This window comes from Chiloscyllium plagiosum, unplaced genomic scaffold (genome assembly GCF_037043375.1).
Source record: "Chiloscyllium plagiosum isolate Xiang-an unplaced genomic scaffold, Cpla_swu_hap1 HiC_scaffold_35, whole genome shotgun sequence".
Classification (NCBI taxonomy): domain Eukaryota; kingdom Metazoa; phylum Chordata; class Chondrichthyes; order Orectolobiformes; family Hemiscylliidae; genus Chiloscyllium; species Chiloscyllium plagiosum.
Window position 1 is genome coordinate 6,222,402 of NW_028270173.1, and position 25,313 is coordinate 6,247,714.

General features: G+C 45.7%; 3 protein-coding genes across 4 annotated transcripts; 2 read left to right on the forward strand and 1 right to left on the reverse strand.

Annotated features, from left to right (window-relative positions):
• On the forward strand, positions 1–2,376 carry LOC148140001 (heat shock 70 kDa protein 1B-like). Its single transcript, XM_087979149.1, has one exon. It carries the CDS (start codon positions 107–109, stop codon positions 2,033–2,035), a length of 1,929 nt encoding a protein of 642 aa, XP_087835275.1. The 5' UTR covers positions 1–106; the 3' UTR covers positions 2,036–2,376.
• Positions 2,377–11,552: 9,176 nt separating this feature from the next.
• On the forward strand, positions 11,553–13,940 carry LOC148140002 (heat shock 70 kDa protein-like). Its single transcript, XM_087979150.1, has one exon. The coding sequence runs from the start codon at positions 11,682–11,684 to the stop codon at positions 13,599–13,601; it is 1,920 nt and encodes a 639-aa protein (XP_087835276.1). The 5' UTR covers positions 11,553–11,681; the 3' UTR covers positions 13,602–13,940.
• Positions 13,941–16,130: 2,190 nt separating this feature from the next.
• LOC122541503 (nuclear factor 7, brain-like) lies at positions 16,131–25,055 on the reverse strand. 2 transcript variants are annotated; one of them, XM_043678324.2, is made up of 6 exons: positions 24,468–25,055; positions 24,283–24,378; positions 23,958–24,191; positions 22,911–22,933; positions 22,710–22,813; positions 16,131–18,686 (listed from the first exon to the last, which is right to left on the reverse strand). In XM_043678324.2, the coding sequence occupies exons 1-6, from the start codon at positions 24,876–24,878 to the stop codon at positions 18,157–18,159; spliced, it is 1,398 nt and encodes a 465-aa protein (XP_043534259.2). In that variant the 5' UTR covers positions 24,879–25,055; the 3' UTR covers positions 16,131–18,156. The 2 variants fall into 2 exon arrangements, with proteins under 2 accessions (XP_043534259.2, XP_043534260.2); XM_043678325.2 differs by lacking the exon at positions 24,283–24,378.
• Between the last annotated feature and the right edge of the window lie 258 nt (positions 25,056–25,313).

Sequence of the window (25,313 nt, forward strand, 5' to 3'; positions counted from 1 at the left end):
TTCGCATTGATTGGACACTGAGTGACAGCTCGGTCACTGCGGCAGACAGAAGGGAGCACTCCACAGCAGAGGAGAAGACTCAGTTCTACCACAGACTTTGATCAACATGCCTGCAGCTCAAGGAACAGCCATTGGTATTGACCTGGGCACCACCTACTCTTGTGTTGGGGTCTTCCAGCATGGCAAGGTGGAGATCATCGCCAATGACCAGGGCAACCGTACCACCCCCAGCTACGTGGCCTTCAATGACACTGAGAGGCTCATCGGAGATGCTGCCAAGAACCAGGTGGCTCTGAACCCTCAGAATACCATCTTTGATGCCAAGAGGCTCATCGGAAGAAGGTTCGATGACCCAGTTGTCCAGACTGACATGAAGCACTGGCCTTTCCAGGTGATGAATGATGGAGGGAAGCCAAGGGTCAAGGTTGAGTACAAGGGGGAGAGTAAAGCCTTTTATCCTGAGGAAATATCTTCCATGGTGCTGACCAAGATGAAGGAGACAGCAGAGGCCTATCTGGGACACCCTGTCACCAATGCTGTTATCACGGTGCCTGCTTACTTCAATGACTCCCAGCGCCAGGCAACCAAAGATGCTGGTGTGATCGCTGGCCTCAATGTCCTCCGTGTCATCAATGAGCCAACGGCAGCTGCCATTGCCTACGGTCTGGACAAGAAGGGCAGAGGAGAACACAACGTTCTCATCTTTGACCTGGGGGGTGGCACCTTCGATGTGTCTATTCTCTCCATTGACGATGGTATCTTTGAAGTGAAATCAACGGCTGGTGATACCCACTTGGGAGGAGAGGACTTTGATAACCGCATGGTCAATCACTTCATTGAAGAGTTCAAGCGGAAATACAAGAAGGACATCAGTCAGAACAAGAGGGCAGTCAGGAGGCTGAGGACAGCCTGTGAAAGAGCCAAGAGAACCCTGTCTTCCAGCACACAAGCCAGTATTGAGATTGACTGTCTGTTCGAAGGCATTGACTTCTACACCTCCATCACCAGGGCTCGGTTTGAGGAGCTGAATGCTGACCTGTTCAGAGGGACTCTGGAACCAGTGGAGAAAGCTCTGAGAGATGCCAAGTTGGACAAGTCACAGATCCATGATATTGTCTTGGTTGGGGGCTCCACCCGCATCCCCAAGATCCAGAAACTGCTGCAAGATTTCTTCAGTGGCAAGGAGCTGAACAAGAGCATCAATCCTGATGAGGCTGTGGCCTATGGCGCAGCTGTTCAAGCAGCTATTCTGATGGGGGACAAGTCTGAGAATGTTCAGGACCTACTTCTCCTGGATGTCGCTGCCCTGTCTCTGGGTCTCGAGACAGCAGGAGGTGTCATGACTGCACTCATCAAGCGCAACACCACCATTCCCACCAAGCAGACCCAGATCTTCAGCACCTACTCTGATAACCAGCCTGGTGTCCTTATTCAGGTGTATGAAGGGGAGCGAGCCATGACTAAGGACAACAATCTCCTGGGTAAATTTGAGTTGAGTGGCATTGCTCCTGCCCCTCGTGGTGTGCCCCAGATTGAGGTCACCTTTGATATCGATGCCAATGGCATCTTGAATGTCTCTGCTGTTGATAAGAGCACTGGCAAATCGAACAAGATCACCATCAGCAATGACAAGGGCAGGCTGAGTAAGGAGGAGATTGAGAGGATGGTGCAGGATGCGGAAAAGTACAAGAATGAGGATGAAGCCCAGCGGGAAAGGATCGGAGCCAAGAACAGTCTAGAGTCCTATGCCTTCAACATGAAGAGCACAGTGGAGGATGAGAATGTGAAAACTAAGATCAGTGAGGGAGACCGGAAGAAAATTCTTGAGCAATGTAACCATGCAATCCTGTGGTTGGAGAACAACCAGATGGCAGACAAGGAGGAGTTTGAGTACCAGCTGAAAGAACTGGAAAATCTTTGCCGTCCCATCATTGCCAACTTGTACCAAGGAGGAGCAGCAGCAGCAGGGGGTTCTTGCAGAGCCCAGGCTGGATGTGCCACTTCCACAGGACCAACAGTGGAGGAGATGGATTAAAGGACTAGAAAGTCAGAGCCTCCGCAATCCAGGACTGAACTTTAGACTGGGACTTGGTCAGCACCACGATCTCTCTCTTTCAGTGACAGGGAGAGGAGAGGGTTGCTGCAGAAATTACTGCCAGCTGTAACAGTTACGATGTCACTGATCTTGGAGCCTGTTGACATTTTGTAATATGTTTGTCAATGTGGTGAATTAATTTTCTGAATACTCTGGAAGAACATAATCTTGTTATATTTGATTTATATAGGGGATAATTCTTAATGTACAGAAAAATATTTATTTTTGTTTACAAATTCACTTTTTTTTTAAAAAAATAAATGTTCTTATTGATTTCTGCATGTTTCTTTCTGAGGTGTATGATTTGACACACATACTGTGAATGATTTTTCTTTGTTTTCCTACTGCAAAGCATTTCTGACACATTTTTGCACCAGCACTGAGTTATTTTTACTCCAGATTACGAAACATAGAACAGTACAGCACAGAAACAGGCCTTTCGACCCATGATGTAGCGTCGTCCACGGCTCCAAGTTAAACTCATCCCTTCTGCCTGGCAATCCCCCTGGTCTATCTGCCTCCATTGTATGTTTATTCGTGTGCTGATCTAAAAGCCCATTAAAAGTCACTATGGTGTCTACCTCCTGCACTACCCCAGGCTGCCCATTCCAGGCACCTCGCCTTAGCGTAAATACATGCCTTCCAGTATTAGACATATCTGGGGAAGAAGTGTTATCTGTCAATCCTATTTCTGTTTCTCCTCTATTTCTGTTGCTCCAGAGAAAACCACCCTAGTCTATCCAGCATCTCCTTATAGCTCATACTCTCTAATCCAGGTAGCGTCCTGGTAACCATCTGCTGAACCCTCTTCAAAGTCTCCACATTTTTTCTGTCGTGTCACAACCAGAACTGAAAGTGCGACCTGACCAAAAACTGAGAAATGTTAGTATTTCCTTGAGTTCAAAATCCTTCTGGTCTCCTTCCTCTTGCAAGTATATGGTGAAACTTGATAGGGTTCAGGAAAGATTTACAAGGATCTTGCCAGGATTGGAGATTTTGAGCCATAGGGAGAAGTTGAATAAACTTGGGCTGTTTTCCCTTGAGTGTTGGACACTGAAGGGTGACCTTGTAGAGGTTTATAAAATCACGAGGGGCATAAATCGCCAAAGATCTTCCCTGGGGGGAGGGGAAAGATATAAAAGAGACCTAAGGGGCAATGTTTTCACGCAGAGAGTGATAGGTGTATGGAATGAGCTGTCAGAGGAAATGGCGGACGCTGGTACAATTACAACATATAAAAGGCATCTGGATGCATATATGAATAGGAAGGTTTTGGAGCGATATGGGCTGGGTGCTGGCAGGTGGAACTACATTGGGTTGGGATATTTGGTCTGCATGGATGAGTTGGACTGAAGGGTCTGTTTTTGTGCTGTACATCTCTATGACTCTATGTCGTTCTGTACAAAGGCCATTTAAGAATTGCTTGCTTGTGATCACATGCTGTTTCTCATGTTGATGTTTTATTTTCAATTCAAACTGAACTTCAGGACAAATCTTGCTTATGGCAAAAAGGCAAGATTGTCGCCCAAATTCAGAATTATCATTTCGGCGATTAATAAATTCTGAGATTAATAAATTGTATCTTTAGAAGGTGTACAGATAGTCCATGTGCTGAGTAGCTGACTATAACCATGACATCACAGGGTGACCAAGTGGGGGTTAGGTGGTGTTGAATAATCGGCTGGGGTTGGCGGATTCAGCCTGTCAGTTCAGAATACAGCTCTGGGGCATAGGTTTGAATCCAACCACCAGAGATGGAGAAATTATATTTTAGTTTCAATCCGATATGGAATACAGCTGTGGCCCAATGCCAATCAAGTCATCACTGTCAACTGTGGTTTCAAAACCTCTAGCTTCCTCTTGTCATTTAGGGGAGAATCAGCCATCCTTACCTGGTTTAGCTGATGTGATTCCAGAACGAGAGGAAAGGAGATGATTCTTAACTGTCCTCTCAGCAAGTAATGACCAGCAATAAACCCAGCCAGCAATGCCCACACCCTGCTAACAAGCAAACTATATAAGAAATCCTGGTCTGAGTTCCCTACTGCAGTTAATGCACATCCATAGAGTGATGTGTCTTGTTGACTGTATCATAACCTGCACCAGAACCTGTCCGTTCCCCAACACTGTCCCCATTTGTAATTTGCCATGCATGAAGTGGCCAGGAATTTACTTCCCAAAATCTCTTGGACCCTCTGTATTCTAATTGGCTCACCTTTGACCAGGTTTAGGTCATTTATTCAAATGTGTCTTTCTGGTTCCATCACAATTTATCCAGTAATGCTATAGCAAAACGCCTTGAGATGTTTTACAAAGCTAAGCTGCACAGATATAAGTTGTTGTTGTTCCAGTCATTGGCACAATTGGCAGGCTCACCACTGACATAGTTTATGATGCCTTTTGCTGAGAGATCATATAAAATCAGACCAATTAAACCAAATAGTCTGGATTGTGAATAGTCTGCCGATTTATTACAACTCTAGTATCCGCCAGGTATAATGTCATTCATCAACCATGAACAAATGCTGTGTTATGAACCAGCTCTACTGGACTGTGACGGATGGAAACAGGTAGATGAGAGTAAACCGGTTGATGTGGTGTATATGGATTTCAGCAAGACGTTTGATAAGGTTCCCCACAGTAGGCTATTTTACAAAATGCAGAGGAATGGGATTGTGGGAGACATAGCAGTTTGGATCAGTAATTGGCTTGCTGAAAGAAAACAAAGGGTTGTAGTTTATGGAACATGTTCATCTTGGTGTCCAGTTACTAGCGGGGTACTGCAAGGGTAGGTGTTGGATCCACTGCTGGTTGTCATTTTCATAAATGACCTGGATGAGGGTTTAAAAGGGTGGGTTAGTAAATTTGCGAATGATACTAAGGTCAGTGGAGTTGTGGATAGTGACGAAGGATGTAGTAGGTTGCAGAGAGACATAGATACGAAGCACAGCTGGGCTGAGAGGTGGCAAATGGAGTTTAATGTGGACAAGTGTGAGGTAATACACTTTAGACATAGCAATCAGAATACAAAGTACTGGGCTAATGGCAAGATTCTTGGGAGTGCAGATGAGCAGAGAGATCTCGGTGTCCATGTACGCAGATCCCTGAAAGCTGCCACCCAGATTGACAGGGTTGTTAAGAAGGCATACAGTGTTTGGCCTTTACTAATAGAGGGATTGAGTTCCAGAACCATGAGGTTATGCTGCAACTGTACAAAGCTCTGGTATGGCCACACTTGGAGTATTGTGTACAGTTCTGGTCACCGCATTATAAGAAGGATGTGGAAGCTTTGGAAAGGATGCAGAGGAGATTTACTAGGATGTTGCCTGGTATGGAAGGAATGTCTTACAAGGAAAGGCTGAGGGCCTTGAGGCTGTTTTCGTTCGAGAAGAAGGTTGAGAGGTGACTTAATAGAGACATATAAAATCATCAGAGGGTTAGAGAGGGTGGACAGGGAGAGTCTTTTTCCAAGTATGGGAACGGCAAACACGAGGGGACACAACTTTAAAGTGAGGGGAGATAGGTATAAGACAGATGTCAGAGGTAGTTTCTTTACTCAGAGAGTAGTAATGGTCTGGAATGCTTTGCCAGCAACGGTAGTAGATTTGCCAAGTTTAAGTGCAGTTAAGTCGTCATTGGACAGGCATATGGACGTACACGGAATAGTGTAGGTGGGATGGGCTTCAGATTAGTATGACAGGGCGGCGCAACATCGCGGGCCGAAGGGCCTGTACTGCACTGTAATGTTCTGCGTTCTATGTTCTATGGCACCAATGCAGTGAATTCAAGAGCGATCCCAGACCAGCTTCCGCAGCAGTTTCCCTACCAGGACAGTAGGTGGCAATGTTGATCACTGCAAATGAGGCCATGGGACCCAAGAGAGAATATTAGTGAAGGATATATAAAAGCACAAAAAGCTGAGACAGAGAGAGAGAGAAAGAGACAGCACTAACAGAGACAATAGATCAAAATCCTAAAATCCTCTCGCTAACAGCATTGTGGGTCTACCCAAAACAGACAGATTGTATCAGTTCAATAAGGCACCTTCTCAGGGAAAATTAGGGAAGGGCAGTAAAGCTGGCCTGCACGGCACGACAAGAGATATGCCTCTGGGAAGGGCAGGTCTGAGTGCTAAATATTCCTGATGACAAGGTGTTCAGAAAATAATGGGATGGAGGAGGCCTGGCTGTATTGGTGAGCCGAGAGCATTCCAAATCTGGAGGAAGTGGATTTCCCACAAGGTCCAAGGGCGGAATGCATTTGTCTTCAGCTAAGGAACGATAACCGTGCAACAAGATTACTAGGTGTCGTCTCTCTCAACCACCAATCCTTCTAAATGATCTCTGAAAGAGACTGGGAGAAAACACAGATTAAGAGACAGTGTCTTGGGGGAAAGGGGAGGGCATATCTTTGCGTGTGTGTGTGTGAGAGAGAGAGAGAGAGAGAATGTGTGTGTGGGGTGGGTGATGTGTGTTGGGGTGTGTGTGTGTGTATGTGTACGGTGAGGGCAGGGACGTGTGTGTGTGTGTGTGAAGGAAGATGTGGGTGGGGGATGTGTGAATAGCAGGGGACAGTGTGCTTCGATCATAAGAATATGAGTCAGCATTATATTGTAAAGTGTAGTGTGAGGCGGCAAATAAATGTGGATCTTTACAGCTGCAAACGGAAAAAAAATTCAAACTCCACAGTTTTTATATTATTCCAGCCTATTCCAAGCTTTTCCTCTGAGTTGACACTCAATGGGATATTGCTCCAGCTGCCTCACTGAGAACAAGCCCCTGTTTGTTCAAGACAAAAGTGAGGACTGCAGATGCTGGAGATCAGACTCAAGATTAGATTGGTGCTGGAAGAGAACGGCAGGTCAGGCAGCTTCCGAGGAGCAGGAAAATCAACGTTTCAGGCAAGAGCTGATTCCTGATGAAGGGTTCCTGCCCAAAACGTCGATTTTGAAAGTTGAAAGTGAAAATGCTGAATCTGATCTCAAAAAAACAATTAAACCACCTGAAGTCCAATGTCATAGAAAGAAATTCAGCTGGTACTGGTTAGATTGAAATAGGGGACATCAGGAAAGTGCTTTATTGAAACAGTGGAGACAGGTCAGAGAATGCTCACTCGGTTGGTTCCTGGGTTGAAGCAGTTCCCTTGTGATGAAAGGTTTCAGGCTGGGGCTGTACTCATTGATGTTTAGAGGAATGAGAGGTTCTTATTAATATGTATAAGATGATGATGGTGTTGACAGAGTAGACATTGAGAGGCTGTTTCCCATCGTGGGGGAACATGGAACCAGGGACAGAATTTCAAAGTAAGGGCCCTGCCAATTAACATGGAGGTGAGAAGGGATTTTGTGTCTCGGGATCATTAATCTTTGGAATTCTCTCCCCCTCGAGAGCAGTGGAGGCCAGTTCATTGAATAGACTCGAAGCTGAGTTAAACCGGTTTTTGATCAATGAGGGAGTCGAAGGTTGTGGGAGTCAGGCAGGAAAATGGAGTTAGGGTCACAATCAGATCAGCCACCATCTTTATGAATGACAGAGCCAGCTCTAGGGGTCACTCCTGCTCCTGTTTTAGGTGTGAGAGAAAGAGAAAGAGACAGAGAGGAGGAGGAGGATTTTGGTATGTGTGGAGGGATGTGTGTGAGTGGGAGATGGGTATTTGTGAGGATATACATGTGTAGGTGTGCTCATTGGGGAATGTATTTGTCTGGGCAAGATGGCTGTATATAGGCGCCCGTGTGAGAAAGTTGTCAATCAAATAGATGGGAGTCTGTGCCCAGAGAGCGAAAAGATGGGGTAGCAGACAAAGGGATTACTATTGATAATTCATGAGAGAGAAATGCTGAGGGGATACAAATGGGAATTGGGAACAGGTGAAAATGGGTTGTACATGCTGAGTGTAACCCATAGGGAACAGGACATGGTGGTATGGGATGGGAAATGAACAAGGTGGTCAAGCTCTGAAATTGTTAAACCCATTGCTGAGCCCTGCAGGCTGTAAGATATCGAGGGGGAAGATGAGGAGTTGTTCCACCAGCTTTTGATGAGCTTCACTGGAGTACTGCAGCAGGTCTGAGACAGAAAAGGCAACATGGGGGATAGAGGTGTTGAAGTGGCAGGTAAGTGGAAGCTCAAGGTCATTTTTACAGACAGAGAGTAGGTGTTCTGCAAAGTGATCACCCAGCCTGCACTTTGTCTCCCTAATATAGAGGAGCTGACATTGTCAGCAGCGAATACAGTAGATGTGACCAATCCTGCTCTCACCTTCACCTGGTCCATCTCTGACTCCTCCCTTCCCTTCCTCCACATCTCTGTTTCCATTTCTGAGACTGGCAGGTCACCAATAACCATCCCTAATCCAGCAACTCCCACAGTTCCATCGAATACACACTCACATATCCTGCTTTATTTAAGAACCACATTCCATTCTCTGTCTCCATCACATCTGTTCTGATGACGCTAACTTCCGCAGAGGGACCACAGAGATATCCATGTCCTCAACCGAGCATTCCCCAGCACCATGATTAACAGGGCCTTCAGCCGTATCCAACCCAATTCCCACAATTCTGCCATCGCTCCTTCCCTTCCCTCCCACAACGACAGGGTCCCCCTTGTGCCTACTTTTGACACCGTCCTCTGCATCCAAAGGATCATAAGGTGCCATTTATTTCATCTCCAGTGGGATGTCAACACCAGACACGTTCAACATGCCCAGTGACTCTAGTCACCCTACCACACAAAAACATTTCAGAGATGACCACCAGACTACTACTACCCCAAGGCATCATGATAGCCCGAAAACCTACTCCCACACTGCAACAACTACTTATGATCAAAGTTTGTGAGAAGATTTGTAGCTCGGGTGCTCGTTCCTGTGGTTCTGTTCACCGAGCTGGAAGTTTTTGTTGCAAACGTTTCATCCCCTGTCTAGGTGACATCCTCAGTGCTTGGGAGCCTCCTGAGAAGCGCTTCTTTGGTGTTTCCTCCGGCATTTATAGTGGCCTGTCCCTGCCGCTTCCGGTTGTCAGTTTCAGCTGTCCGCTGTAGTGGCCGGTATATTGGGTCCAGGTCTATGTGTTTGTTGATGGAGTTTGTGGATGAGTGCCAAGCTTCTAGGAATTCCCTGGCTGTTGTTTGTTTCGCTTGCCCTATAATGGTAGTGTTGTCCCAGTCAAATTCATGTTGCTTGTCGTCTGCGTGTGTGGCTACTAGGGATAGCTGGTCATGTCGTTTCGTGGCTAGTTGATGTTCGTGGATGCGGATCGTTAGCTGTCTTCCTGTTTGTCCTATATAGTGTTTTGTTCAGTCCTTACATGGGATTTTGTACACTACATTAGTTTTGCTCATGCTGGGTGTCGGGTCCTTCATTTTGGTGAGTTGTTGTCTGAGAGTGGCTGTTGGTTTGTGTGCTGTTATAAGTCCTAGTGGTCGCAGTAGTCTGGCTGTCAGTTCAGAGATGTTCTTGATGTATGGTAGTGTGGCTAGTCCTTTGGGTTGCGGCATGTCCTCATTCTGTTGTATCTCCCTTAGGCATCTGTTGATGAAATTGCGAGGATATCCGTTTTTTGCGAATACCTTGTATAGGTGTTCCTCTTCCTCTTTTTGCAGTTCTGGTGTGCTGCAGTGTGTTGAGGCCCTTTTGAATAGTGTCTTGATGCAACTTCGTTTGTGTGTATTGGGCTGGTTGCTTTCATAATTCAGGACTTGGTCTGTGTGTGTGGCTTTCCTGTGTACCTTAGTGGTGAATTCTCCGTTTGGTGTTCTCTGTACACTCACGTCGAGGAACCCTACTACACAAAAACATTGCAGAGATGACCACCAGACTACTACTACCCCAAGGCATCATGGTAGCCGGAAAACCTACTCCCACACTGCAACAACTACTGATGAAATTAACCTGCTTTGCAGTTATCACCATCGTAACTGGATTACTTAATTATCAAATACATTGCATTTTCCCTATTTTTAATTAGCATCATTGTACAAGATTGTATAAAACATGGCTTGATTTTCAGCGCGAAGAAAGAATTTCAACTACCTGAACAAACTCTCTATGCTGTTTCAGCTTAGTCAGTTTCTCTTTCGTGATATCGCGGTGTTAATAAAATCTTTGTTAATTTCACTACCATCTGTGTTTTATGATCTCTGCTTTATTGGGCTAATTTCTCCGATAACCAGACACATACTATGCCCCCTTCCTTTTTCAGCATTCCATAGGGACTATTCCATCTGGTCCAGTCACCCTCTACCCTCCACACCTCCCGAGAGCCCCACATCACCATCCCCTGCTCCCACAGGAAGTGCAACTCTTGCCCGCTTACTTCCTCACTATCCAACGTTCCAGAAAACACGGACCAGCTGAAGTACTAATTCATTTTCACTTCACTGAGTCCAGTCTATTGTATTCACTGCTGACAATGCAGTCTCCTTTACATTTGAGAGACAATATGCAGACTGTGGGCGGGGGGGGGGGGGGGGGGGGGGGTGACCATTTTGCTGAACACTAGGCTCTGTCTGTAAAAATGACCCTGAGCCTCCAGTTACCTGCCACTTCAACACATCCCCATGATTCTATTGTCAACATTTCAGTCTCAGTCCTGCTGCAGTGCTCCAGTGATGTTAGTCACAAGCTGGTGGAACAACACCTCATCTTCCCCCCCCTCAGCACCTTACAGGAAACGACGATCATTCTGAACGCATGAAGGAGGGTCAGGGAGATGCTGAGTAGTCCCCCGCTCCCTGGCCAATAGCCATCCCACAACAACGCTCAATAATTATTCAGTCATTCTCACATTGCTGTTTACGGGAGCTTCCTGTGTGAGAACTGGCTGCTATGTTTCCCAAAGAGATTAGCAGTTAATTAACTGAAAATATTCCTGGACAAGTTGCTTCTTTTTTTCTGAAAAGAAAGGACAGTTTTGCTCGCACCATGAAATAATTTTACATTCGGATAATACGTTCTATTTTGACCCAAGTGACTAGAGATTTAAAATGCAAACATCAGGTTCTCAGGAGTGTGTTGAATGGGGGAGGTAGGCGGTAAAGTCCAGTTCCTGTCCTGTCCTTGTGCATCAGGACTTGTCAATGACCGCCTTCACAGGGATCCGCTGCATCTGGGACATTCTGCTGCTCACATCTCGCTGATTCGATCCCCCTCCATCCACACCCCCTCCCCCCCATCCTTTCCCGCTGCCGCCGGGCGGGGGCGGGGGACAGATCCCGCTGGAAATTTCCGCCTCTTTCCAGAACCTTCTCCCCCGGGCTCGCTCCTTCCAGAACACTCGCGGGCTCTCGGCGTCTCGCGGAACCGTCCGCGCTCCCATTGGCCGCCGCCTCAGAACCTTCCACAACGTTCCGCCGTGACCTCACCGCCGCGCTCCACCATTGGTCCGCGCCGCTGCCGATCACCCGGCCCCACCTGCCCGGGACCGCCCACACATTCTATTTAAAGGGCCGCAGCTCCCACTGAGCGTCACAATCACAGTCGTTCGCATTGATTGGACACTGAGTGACAGCTCGGTCACTGCGGCAGACAGAAGGGAGCACTCCACAGCAGAGGAGAAGACTCAGTTCTACCACAGACTTTGATCAACATGCCTGCAGCTCAAGGAACAGCTATTGGTATTGACCTGGGCACCACCTACTCTTGTGTTGGGGTCTTCCAGCATGGCAAGGTGGAGATCATCGCCAATGACCAGGGCAACCGTACCACTCCCAGCTACGTGGCCTTCAATGACACTGAGAGGCTCATCGGAGATGCTGCCAAGAACCAGGTGGCTCTGAACCCCCAGAATACCATCTTCGATGCCAAGCGGCTCATCGGGAGGAGATTCGATGACCAAGTTGTCCAGACTGACATGAAGCAGTGGCCCTTCCAGGTGGTGAATGATGGAGGGAAGCCCAAGGTCAAGGTTGAGTACAAAGGGGAGAATAAAGCCTTTTACCCTGAGGAAATATCTTCCATGGTGCTGACCAAAATGAAGGAGACAGCAGAAGCCTACCTGGGACACCCTGTCACCAATGCTGTTATCACGGTGCCTGCTTACTTCAATGACTCCCAGCGCCAGGCAACCAAAGATGCTGGTGTGATCGCTGGTCTCAATGTCCTCCGTGTCATCAATGAGCCAACGGCAGCTGCCATTGCCTACGGCCTGGACAAGAAGGGCAGAGGAGAACACAATGTTCTCATCTTTGACCTGGGGGGTGGCACCTTCGATGTGTCTATTCTCTCCATTGATGATGGTATCTTTGAAGTGAAATCAACAGCTGGTGATACCCACTTGGGGGGAGAGGACTTTGATAACCGCATGGTCAATCACTTCATTGAAGAGTTCAAGCGGAAATACAAAAAGGACATCAGTCAGAACAAGAGGGCAGTCAGGAGGCTGAGGACAGCCTGTGAAAGAGCCAAGAGAACCCTGTCTTCCAGCACACAAGCCAGTATTGAGATTGACTGTCTGTTCGAAGGTATCGACTTCTACACCTCCATCACCAGGGCTCGGTTTGAGGAGCTGAATGCTGACCTGTTCAGAGGGACTCTGGAACCAGTGGAGAAAGCTCTGAGAGATGCCAAGTTGGACAAGTCACAGATCCATGACATTGTCTTGGTTGGGGGCTCCACCCGCATCCCCAAGATCCAGAAACTGCTGCAAGATTTCTTCAGTGGCAAGGAGCTGAACAAGAGCATCAATCCTGATGAGGCTGTGGCCTATGGGGCAGCTGTTCAAGCAGCTATTCTGATGGGGGACAAGTCAGAGAATGTTCAGGATCTACTTCTCCTGGATGTCGCTGCCCTGTCTCTGGGACTCGAGACAGCAGGAGGTGTCATGACTGCACTCATCAAGCGCAACACCACCATTCCCACCAAGCAGACCCAGATCTTCAGCACCTACTCTGATAACCAGCCTGGTGTCCTTATTCAGGTGTATGAAGGGGAGCGAGTCATGACCAAGGACAACAATCTCCTGGGTAAATTTGAGTTGAGTGGCATTGCTCCTGCCCCTCGTGGTGTGCCTCAGATTGAGGTCACCTTTGATATCGATGCCAATGGCATTTTAAATGTCTCTGCTGTTGATAAGAGCACTGGCAAATCGAACAAGATCACCATCAGCAATGACAAGGGCAGGCTGAGTAAGGAGGAGATTGAGCGGATGGTGCAGGATGCGGAAAAGTACAAGAATGAGGATGAAGCCCAGCGGGAAAGGATCGGAGCCAAGAACAGTCTGGAGTCCTACGCCTTCAACATGAAGAGCACCGTGGAGGGTGAGAATGTGAAAACTAAGATCAGTGAGGGAGACCGGAAGAAAATTCTTGAGCAATGTAACCAGGCAATCCTGTGGTTGGAGAACAACCAGATGGCAGACAAGGAGGAGTTTGAGTACCAGCTGAAAGAACTGGAAAAGCTTTGCCGACCCCTCATTGCCAACTTGTACCAAGGAGGAGCAGGTGGTTCTTGCAGAGCCCAGGCTGGATGTGCCACTTCCACAGGACCAACAGTGGAGGAGGTGGATTAAAGGACTAGAAAGTCAGAGCCTCCGCAATCCAGGACTGAACTTTAGACTGGGACTTGGTCAGCACCAAGATCGCTCTCTTTCAGTGACAGGGAGAGGAGAGGGTTGCTGCAGAAATTACTGCCAGCTATAACACTTATGATGTCACTGATCTTGGAGCCTGTTGACATTTTGTAATTTATTTGTCAATGTGGTGAATTAATTTTCTGAATCCTCTGGAAGAACATTATCTTGTTATATTTGTTTTTATTGGGGATAGTTCTTAATTTACAGAAAAATATTTATTTTTGTTTACAAGTTCTCTTTTTTTAAAAATAATAAATGTTCTTATTGATTTCTGCATGCTTCTTTCTGAGGTGTATGATTTGACACAAATACTGTGCATGATTTTTCTTTGTTTTCCTCCTGCAAAGCATTTCTGACACATTTTCACACCAGCACTGAGTTATTTTTACTCCAGATTATAAAACATAGAGCAGTACAGCATATAACAGGCCTTTAGCGCCACGATGTTGTGTCATCCACGGCCCCAAGTTAAACTTGTCCCTTCTGCCTGGCAATCCCCCTGGTCCATATGCCTCCGTTGCATGTTTATTCCTGTGCTGATCTAAAAACCTATTAAAAGTCACTATAGTATCTACCTCCTCCACTACCCCAGGCTGCCCATTCCTGGCACCTACTTTTAAAAAACACTTGCCTCTCACATCATCTTTCAATTTGCTCTGTCTGACTGTAAATGTATGACTTCCAGTATTAGACATATCACAGCTGGGGACGAAGTGCTGTCTGTCAATCCTACTTATGCTTCTCCTCTATTACTGCTGCTTCAGAGAAGACCACCCCAGTCTGTCCAGTGTCTCCTTATAGCTCATACTCTCTAATCCAGGTAGCATCCTGGTAAAATTCTGCTGAACCCTCTTCAAAGTCTCCACATTCTTCCTGTCGTGTCATAACCAGAACTGAAAGTGTGACCTGACCAAAACCAAGAAATGCTAGTATTTCCTTGAGTTCAAAATCCTTCTGGTCTCCTTCCTCTTGCAAGTATATGGTGAAATCTGAAAGGGTTCAGGAAAGATTTATGAGGATGTTGCCAGGATTCGAATTTTGAGCCATAGAGAGAGGTTGAATAGACTTGGGCTGTTTTCCCTCGCGTGTTGGACACTGAAGGGTGACCTTGTAAAAGTTTATAAAATCACGAGGGGCATGGATAGGATAAATCGACAAAGATCTTCCCTGGGGGAAGGGGAAAGATATAAAAGAGACCTAAGGGGCAATGTTTTCACGCAGAGAGTGATAGGTGTATGGAATGAGCTGCCAGAGGAAATGGTGGACGCTGGTCAATTGCAACATATAAAAGGCATCTGGATGTGTATATGAATAGGAAGGTTTTGGAGGGATATGGGCTGGGTGCTGGCAGGTGGGACTAGATTGGGTTGGGATATCTGGTCAGCATGGATGAGTTGGACTGAAGGGTCTGTTTTTGTGCTGTACATCTCTATGACTCTATGTCGTTCTGTACAAAGGCCATTTCAGAATTGCTTGCTTATGATCACATACTGTTTCTCATGTTGATGTTTTATTTTCAATTCAAACTGAACTTCAGGATAAATCTTGCTTATGGCAAAATGGCAAGATTATTGCCCAAATTCAGAATTATTATTTCAGTGATTAATAAATTCTGTGATTAATAAATTGTATCTTTAGAAGATGTACAGATAGTCCATGTGCTGAATAGCTGACTACAACCATGGCATCACAGGGTGACCAAGTGGGGGTTACGTGGTGTTGAATAATCGGCTAGGGTTGGTGGATTCAGCCTGTCAGTTCAGAATACAGCTCTGGGGCATAGGTTTGAATCCAACCACCAGAGATGGAGAAATTATATTTCAGTTTCAATCCGATATGGAATACAGCCCAATGCCAATCAAGTCATCACTGTCAACTGTGGTTTCAAAACCTCTGGCTTCCTCTTGTCATTTAGGGGAGGAATTAGCCATCCTTACCTGGTTTGGCTGATTTGATTCCAGAACGAGAGGAAAGGGGATGATTCTTAACTGTCCTCTCAGCAAGTAATGACCGGCAATAAACCCAGCCAGCAATGCCCACACCCTGCTAACAAGCAAACTATGTAAGAAATCCTGGTCTGAGTTCCCTGCTGCAGTTAATGCACATCCATAGAGTGATGTGTCTTGTTGTCTGTGTCATAACCTGCACCAGAGCCTGACCGTTCCCCAACACTGTCCCCATTTGTAATTTGCCATGCATGAAGTGGCCAGGAATTTACTTCCCTAAATCTCTTGAACCCTCTGTATTCTAATTAGCTCACCTTTGACCAGGTTTTGGTCATTTGTCTAAATGTATCTTTCTGGTTCCATCACAATTTGTCCAGTAATGCTACAGCAAAACGCCTTGAGATGTTTTACAAAGCTAAGCTGCACAGATATAAGTTGTTGTTGTTCCAATAGGCAGGCTCATCACTGACACAATTTATGATGCCTTTTGCTGAGAAATTATATAAAACCAAATACTCTGGATTGTGAATAGTCTGCCGATTTATTACAGCTCTAGTATCCGCCAGGGATAACATCATTCATCAACCATGAACAAATTCTGTGTTATAAACCAGCTCTACTGGACTGTGACAGATGGCACCAATGCAGTGAAATCAAGAGCGATCCCAGACCAGCTTCCGCAGCAGTTTCCCTACCAGGACAGTAGGTGGCAATGTTGATCACTGCAAATGAGGCCATGGGAACCAAGAGAGAATATTAGTGAAGGATATCTAAAAGCACAAAAAGCTGAGACAGAGACAGAGAGAAAGAGACAGCACTAACAGAGACAATAGATCAAAATCCTAAAATCCTCTCGCTAACAGCATTGTGGGTCTACCCAAAACAGACAGATTGTATCAGTTCAATAAGGCACCTTCTCAGGGAAAATTAGGGAAGGGCAGTAAAGCTGGCCTAGACGGCACAACAAGAGATATGCCTCTGGGAAGGGCAGGTCTGAGTGCTAAATATTCCTGATGACAAGGTGTTCAGAAAAGAATGGGATGGAGGAGGCCTGGCTGTATTGGTGACCCAAGAGCATTCCAAATCTGGAGGAAGTGGATTTCCCACAAGGTCCAAGGGCGGAATGCATTTGTCTTCAGCTAAGGAACGATAAGAGTGCAACAAGATTACTAGGTGTCGTCTCTCTCAACCATCAATCCTTCTAAATGATCTCTGAAAGCCTTGTGCTCCTCAGGGATACGATCGGCAACGTGCCTCATTAGCCAAGGCCAGGAAAAGGCTTTTGTCAGGATATCGCACATCTACATGTGGGACGTGTTCTCCAAAATGGGGTCTGGGGAGGGAATCTGCAATGGGATCCAACTGCTCTTCACCAATATCATTAGTGCAGTCTCAACCAATGGGTGGGAATTATAAAGCTTCCCAATCAGATCCGGAATCAGGCACGACTGCCCCCTCTCTCATGCATTGTTTGTGTGTTGGATAGAGCTCTTTGTTGAGCCCATCAGGAAGAGTGTGAGCCTGAGAGTTGAAAAGTGTGGCGTTATGCTTTTCCAGCACCACACTTCTGACTCTGACTCTCCAACATCTCCTGTCCTCACTGTCTCCCTGTGAACCTGAGAGGGGTGAATGTTTCAGGCAGTGCCGGTCAAAGCCTCCCTGGACATGGATTGTGTCACCGTTTTCTGTTCGAATTTGCTGTCATTGCACAGACTCATGGGAAACTGTGACCAGTTCAAACTGGCCTCGACAGCCAAGGGAAATCGAGGCAAGAGCAAAGCCATGTTCTTAAAGAGTACAGGGAACATACAGAATGTGTGGATATATTTACATCTGTGTGACAGAGTGAAAATGAGAAGAGGGAGAGGGTGAGAATGTGGTGTGATCTCAATGGATAACAATCTGGCTTGCGCTGTGATACTATTGTAGATGCCAAAGACTGGGATAAATTCAGAATCCAGCCAGGTAGAATTTTTTCTTGCAGAAATATTTGTATCATCTATATATACGAGTGAGGTGTCAGGTTACTGGAGAATGGCTAATGTTTAGAGAAGGGATGTAAGGACAAGCCTAAAAACTTCTGACTGATGAGTCTGACTTCAGTGGTGGAATTCCTGGGAGAGTGTGGATTTTGTTCTCCCCTCCTCAATGATACAAGGAGCTCAGTAGAGCATACTCTGAAAGTACAGTTTTGTCACCATTCAGTGTATAGATATCCCCCTCAGGATTTCATGAGCCTACTGCAGAGAGAGAAATGGAAACTCAGAGAAATCCCAGCTCCAGACTGGAAACAGGTGAAGAGATGGAGGATAGGCCTGAAGCAGGGAGTAAATGATGGAAGGAGAGACAGAAGAGATGTAATGTCCTTTTTCATTTTTACCATTTGACATTTATATAGATATTTGGATATCAAATTTGGACATGATTTGTTGACACTTTGGTTGTGAAACAATCTGTTGTCAATTGGGATTTCTGACCCCAATCCCTCACCTCTGACCCTAATCCCAGGATCAGATCATCCTGAGGTCAGGAAGGCCCCGCTGCTTTCACATTTTCAGATCCATACCAGAACAGATACTCAGAAATTTGTTTAAATCCCAAGTCCCAAAGAAAGGATAAAATTTCTCAGTGAATGTATTCCCAATGAAGGTGTGGAGATGGGACTTGGTGTCCGCGTTGTAAAATGAAACTGTCCCAGATTCATAACCAAGATAAACTCCCACCTTCCTGGGGATCTGACTGACAGGGAGAGGGGATCGAGGGAAGTTTACATATAACTGATCCCAGTCCCACTCGATGATCCAGAATCCATTCTCTGGGATCAGACTGATCAGTCCCTTCCTCTCCATAGACTCCGAGGCTACTCCCAATCGCCAGTGCTGATTCCCCACCACCTCCACTTCCCAGTAATGTCTCCCCGACGTGAATCCCTCTGATCCCAGTACACAGAGACAGTCTGTAAATCTCTTCCCAGTGACAGGGAGACTCCTTCGGATCCTGGTACATCTCAAACTCTTCAAATCCTTAGACACCTCGAGCCAGGGATTCGCTGTTTCCACATCCAGGGTCACAGAGACTGGGAGAAAACACAGAATTAGAGACAGTGCCTTGGGGGGAGAGGAGGGCATATCTGTGTGTATGTGTGTGTGTGTGTATATGCTGGGGGCAGGGACATGTGTATGTGTGTGTGAAGGAAGATGTGGGTGGGGAATGTGTGAATAGAAGGGGACAGTGTGCTTAGATCATAAGAATATGAGTCAGCATTATATTGTAAAGTGTAGTGTGAGGCGGCAAATAAATGTGGATCTTTACAGCTGCAAATGGAAAAAAATTTCAAACTCCACAGCTTTTATATTATTCCAGCCTATTTCAAGCTTTTCCTCTGAGTTGACACTCAATGGGATATTGCTCCAGCTGCCTCACTGAGAACAAGCCCCTGTTTGTTCAAGACAAAAGTGAGGACAGCAGATGCTGGAGATCAGACTCAAGATTAGATTGGTGCTGCAAGAGAACGGCAGGTCAGGCAGCTTCCGAGGAGCAGGAAAATCAACGTTTCAGGCAGGAGCTGATTCCTGATGAAGGATTCCTGCCCGAAACGTCGATTTTCCTGCTCCTCGGATGCTGCCTGACCTGCTGTGCTTTTCCAGCACCACTCTAATCTTTTCTCCTGTTTGTCTGAGTCCCACTGTCATTCATTATTTTCCGATATCATGGTGGAGTGAAGTGGGTTTTCACTACATTGAAAGTGAAAATGCTGAATCTGATCTCAAAAAAAAACAATTAAACCACCTGAAATCCAATGTCATGGAAAGGAATTCAGCTGGTACTGGTTAGACTGAAGTCAGGGCCATTGGGTAAGGGCTTTGTTGAAACAGTGGAGACCGGTCAGAGGATGTCCTTAGGATGAAGCAGTTCCCCTGTGATGAAAGGTTTCAGGCTGGGGCTGTACTCATTGGAGTTTAGAGGAATGAGAGGTTCTTATTAAAATGTATAAGATGATGATGGTGTTGACAGAGTAGACATTGAGAGGCTGTTTCCCATCGTGGGGGAACATGGAACCAGGGACAGAGTTTCAAAGTAAGGGCCCTGCCAATTAACATGGAGATGAGAAGGGATTTTGTGTCTCAGGATCATTAATCTTTGGAATTCTCTCCCCCTTGAGAGCAGTGGAGGCCAGTTCATTGAATAGACTCGAAGCTGAGTTAAACAGACTTTTGGTCAATGCGGGAGTCGAAGGTTGTGGGAGTCAGGCAGGAAAATGGAGTTAGGGTCACAATCAGATCAGCCACCATCTTTATGAATGACAGAGCAAGCTCTAGGGGTCACTCCTGCTCCTGTTTTTGATGGGAGAGAATAGAGAGAGAGAGAGAGAGAGAGAGAGAGAGAGAGAAGAGAGAGACAGAGACAGAGACAGAGAGGAGGAGAAGGAGTTTGGTACGTGTGGAGTGATGTGTGTGAGTGGGAGATGGGTATTTGCGAGGATATACATGTGTCAGTGTGTTCATTGGGGAATTTGTTTGTCTGGGTGCTTCCAGTTACCTGCCACTTCAACACCTCCATCTCCCGTGTTGCCATGGCAACATTTCTGTCTCAGGCCTGCTGCAGTGATCCAGTGAAGCTCACCACAAGCTGGTGGGACATCACCTCATCTTCTCCCTCAGTACCTTATAGCCCTCAGCAATGAATTTAACAATTTCAGAGTGTGAATACTTTCTTCCAAATTCATTTCCCATTTCTGCACCCCTAGGTCCTTTTCTGTGTTGGTTGTTATGGTGACACTATGGCTTTAAGAAGTGTATCTTATCCTAGCTTATTTCTATGTAGAAATATTAAGACAGCATTTCTAAGCAGGCATTCAGAAGCCACTGAAATAAACAGTTTGTGAAGCCTTGTGTTTTTTTCAAGTTAGTATAATAGAAGCAGCCTGAATGGGTGAGGTTAAGCTGCCACAGAACTAAGATTTTCAGTTTTAGCTTTCAGCAGTTGCTGGGATCTTGAAGCAGGATGTGGAAGCTCTTATTCTTCTCTCTCTGCTACAGCTAAAAGCTGGGGTTCTCTTCTGCTGTTAGAATTACATGTGAGATGATCTATTTTACTGAATTTCCCTTTGCTAAGGGTGTGATTATGGGATGTTACTCTATTGGAATAGTGACTTACTAGCAGTTAATATATACATGATTTTGTTCAGCATTTTAATAGAGTTACAGTGAAACCAATACCTTTAATTTTGGTTTGTCTTGTGTTTTAACTGTAATGTATGATTAAAGTGGGATTTTAACATGTCGAATTGCATCTGGAACACAATGCCTTACACAGCTTTAAAATAAGAAAATGTTAGGATCTAGACTATCTTCTTAATATATTTGGAGGGGGTTTGATCTGCTCCAAAACAGTTGTCCCCAGCAAAGCCAATCCATTTTCAACTATTCACACTGCCCATTAGCACCCATTCAGCATTTATCTCCCTTTCGGCTTTGCTTCAGTAATCCTTTAATCTGTTTATTCTCTTTTTCTCTCTCTGGGCATCATTTCCATCAATTTGACTCAATCCTTCCCCTTCCATGAGCCACAGCCTATCATCAGAAGAAGTACCACCATTTCCCAGCTGGTGCCGGTTTGGAGGAAGAGACACTGGACTGAGACAGGAACGCTGCCGACGTTCTCCAGCACGTTGTTTCTGATTCATTCGTGAATGACACTGGAGAAATTATAATTCAGAATCAGAAAATGGAAGAGGAGTTGAATAAATACTTCGCAGTTTGAAGACACTAATAATTTCCAAAAGTTATTGAATATTCAAGGGACAAAAACAGGAGTGGAAATTAATTTAAAGACTATTCTGAGACAAGAATTTCAGGAGAAGCTAATGGGCTGCAGACCAATAGGTCTCCTGGACCTGAGGGGATGCATCCAAGATATTAATTGAAATACCTACACAGACGGTTCATACGCTAGCAGTAATCTTCCAGGAGGTGATGGATGGGGTCCTATTCAAGCAAGCTGTTTTGTCCTGGATTGTATTTTTGGAGCTGAACTCATCGAGGCGAGTTGACAGTCTTCTGGTTTGCAAATGGGGGAATATGCATTGGGGGGAATCAGGGGGTAAATTATTGGCTGCAGACCTTTCAGCCTCTTGTAGCTATAAAGTGCCTATTTCTGGATTAGAGTAGTGCTGGAAAAGCACAGCAGTTCAGGCAGCATCCAAGGAGCAGGAAAATCGACGTTTCGAGCAAAAGCCCTTTTATCTATAAAGTGCCTCTGGCTGGTGAGTTCAGTTTCTGGTCAATGGTAACCTCCAGGATGATGATAATTGCTGCAAGTGGATACAGCATGTTTCAGTATCTGAGCAGTTGCAAAAGGTATTGAATATTGTGCAATCATCAGTAAATATCCCCGGGCGGCACGGTGGCACAGTGGTTAGCACTGCTGCCTCACAGCGCCTGAGACCCGGGTTCAATTCCCGCCTCAGGCGACTGACTGTGTGGAGTTTGCACGTTCTCCCCGTGTCTGCGTGGGTTTCCTCCGGGTGCTCCGGTTTCCTCCCACCATCCAAAGATGTGCAGGGTCAGGTGAATTGGCCATACTAAATTGCCTGTAGTGTTAGGTAAGGGGTAAATGTAGGGGTATGGGTGGGTTTCGCTTCGGCGGGTCGGTGTGGACTTGTTGGGCCGAAGGGCCTGTTTCCACACTGTAATCTAATCTAATCTATCCCCCATCACCCTTACCCTACCCCATCATGGAGGGAAATTCATTCATGAAGCAGCTGAAGATGGTTGGGCCGAACACACAAACCTGACAAACTCCTACAGAAATGACCTGGAGCTGAGATGATCTATCTTGAACAATCACCACCATTTTCCTTTGTGTTCAGTTTGACGCTAACCAGCTTTCCACCAATTCCTATTGACTCCAGTTTAGTGAGGGCTCCTTTATGCAACACCAAGTTAAATGCTGTGTCAATGTCAAGGACAGTCAAAGCCACTGTGAACCAGCTTTCTTCATAGCTAAGTGCTTCATTCTACCATCTTTGATATTTGCACACACACCAATTCAAATTATTAAATATAAATCAGAAAAAATGAACTTATCTGAACGTTACCTGGTTTAGTGGTATTCCACACAGCAAACGGGAAAAGGTTGTCGAATTTTTCAGTGGACAGAATACCATCTGTAATTGACAGGACTTTTGCGTCACCACAAATCCTGTAAATATTAAATACACATTGATTGTAAATTCACCATAAACATCATAAATCAAGTAACTCACTTGCACTGAGTTTCAGTAAAGTGCATGTCCTACCTTCTCTTCCGAGATGCTTCCTCCTGAAATAAACAAAACATCAATCTGAGTTGACAGAGACTGACTGTCTATATCCAAAAAGCAGCAATTACACTCACATTGTTACAAGCTGCTGAGAATTGCCAATTTCAGGTATAAAAAAATTGAACAATTGCAAAAGATTGAAGGAAAGATGAAGATAATTTGCTGGCTTGGATGCTTAAACTTAAGAAAGGGGTCAAACTGATGGATTCAACGAAGATGTTTCCACTTCGAGTCATAGGGTCATCCAGCACGGACACAGACCCTTCGGTCCAATCCGTCCATGCTGAACTAACCTAGTCCCACCTTCCTGCCACTGGCCCATATCCGTCAAAGCCTTTATTATTCAGGTACCTAAACAAATGTCTTTTAAATGTTGTAATTGTACACACATGCAATGCTTCCTTAAGAAAAGGTATCAAAAAATCTCTCTCAACCTTTTTTTTAAATCGCTCTGTTCTCACCTTAAAAATTGACACACCCCGATCTTCAAATCCCCCATCCTCGGGGAAATTTTATCCATACCTCTCATTACTTTATAAACTTCGATGTGGTTTCCTCTCAACCTCCTATGCTCCTGTGAAAAATGTCCCAGCCTTTCCAAACTTTCTTCCTTACTCAAACCTTCCTTACCTAGCAACATCCTTGTAAATCTAATCTAAACCCTTTCCAACTTAATAATATCCTTCCTATAATTTACTAACCAAAACAGTACTCCAGGGACACCTCACCAACGTCCTTCTAATGATTTTGGAAATATGGATCTGTGAACATTATCCAGTTACACATAAATAAAATGGGGAGTTGAGGAGAAAGGTATTTATCAACAGTGATGAGAATGTGCAATCCACTGTCACACAGTGTGACTGAGGTAAATATACTGAACAGGAAAGTAGGGAAACCCATGAGGGAGAAAGGAGCAGAGGGAGATAGTGACAGGGGGAATGAAGGAGGATGGGTGTCTGCATCATGTTGGGTTAGTTCAGTCACACTTTCACTGAACTAAACTGAAACATAATCAATCACCTTCAGAAATAACACTCCATCCTTTTGTTCCAACTGTTTTTCTAACTTGGAGAGGTTCTGCTGAAGAAAATTTAAATTCTCTTGAATTTCACAAAGGTTTTGCTCCATTGTTTTGAGAATGTTTTCCTCTTGTTCCCTGACATCACGGAGTAAACTCTGCTCTCTCTCAGTCAGCATCTGGTGCATTTTAACAAACTCGGATTTGATGTCGGTCTGCACACGGCTGGATCCTTCCTATCAGGAGAAATATTAACACAATATGTTTCTGCAAAAAGACAACAAATGACCCAATCAAATGCTGAAGCTGAGCTCAGGGAGATTTTACCCGAATTTGGGAAATCTTCTGTTTCTGCTGCTGCTCCATTTCTAGAGCAGCCCATTTCTTCCCTGTCAGAGAATCCAAGGAAGATTTTACCCGATCCTGGGATTGGGAGAGAAGGTCAGACAATAAAAGTGTGAGACCATGAAAATGTGATGAAATAATCAGGGGTGAAATCTCTTTCCTTTTACCTTGTAGATTCCAACAGCGTCTTTAATCGGCAGGAAGTTGTGAGATTTGTGTTCCTGGGAATCTCTACAAATCACACAGACCAATTTCTTGTCAGTTTCACAAAACAGCTTCAGCTCTTCCTGATGTTCCTCACAGTGATGTTTACTTTCCTTCTCTTCTGGATTCAGACTTAATGTTCGAGCTTTCTCGGCCAGATTCGCTAAGGCCCGGTTTCCTCTGAGGGATCTGTCCGGAATCTCCTGTCTACATTCCGGGCAGGAGTTTATCTCTTTATTTTCCCAACTCCGGGTGATACAGGAGCGGCAGAAGTTGTGTTCACAATCCAGCATAACCGGATCGGTGAAGAAATCCAGACAAATGGGACAGATTGCCTCCTCGGTCCAGCCCTCTGCCTGCAGTCTGGAATCCATGTTCACACACACAGCACTTCCTGAATCAGACCGCTCCCAGTTCCAATCTTCCTGCGCTGCTGAACACTTTCAGCTCAGTCCCTCCCTCAGGGGGGTCACTGCAAATTTTCAATGGGAATTTTGTATTTGGCCCGCCCACTCTGAGAGGCGGAGACAACCCCCAAAGCAGAATGAAGAGTAGGGGGGGGGGGGGGGGGGGGGAGAACAGCGTGAAGCCAGGAGGTGGGAGGGAAGGTTCTCTTGGGAATGGGGCTGGGGAGGGGGAGGGTGGGTGTGAAGAGAGATGGGAGGAGGCAGAGAGAGACGGGAGGTGGGGAGGGGGGTGGACATTTAGACCTGGGTGACTGGCTGCCTGCTGCTCTCCTGTGCAGATTTGAATTTGTAGACACATTCTGTTTTGTTCAAAAAGCACAAAATCTGTAGATGGTCAAGGTA

What these genes read in the sequence shown, in the direction of transcription:
- LOC148140002 (XM_087979150.1), top strand. Translation starts at nt 11,682, where the DNA reads ATGCCTGCAGCTCAAGGAACAGCTATTGGTATTGACCTGGGCACCACC.
- LOC122541503 (XM_043678324.2), bottom strand. Translation starts at nt 24,878, where the DNA reads ATGGATTCCAGACTGCAGGCAGAGGGCTGGACCGAGGAGGCAATCTGT. An exon ending in ATGGAGTGTTATTTCTGAAG is followed by an intron (nt 22,934 to 23,957) that starts GTGATTGATTAT and finishes TGTTTATTTCAG; the next exon opens with GAGGAAGCATCTCGGAAGAG. An exon ending in GAAGCATCTCGGAAGAGAAG is followed by an intron (nt 22,814 to 22,910) that starts GTAGGACATGCA and finishes TAATATTTACAG; the next exon opens with GATTTGTGGTGACGCAAAAG.
- LOC148140001 (XM_087979149.1), top strand. Translation starts at nt 107, where the DNA reads ATGCCTGCAGCTCAAGGAACAGCCATTGGTATTGACCTGGGCACCACC.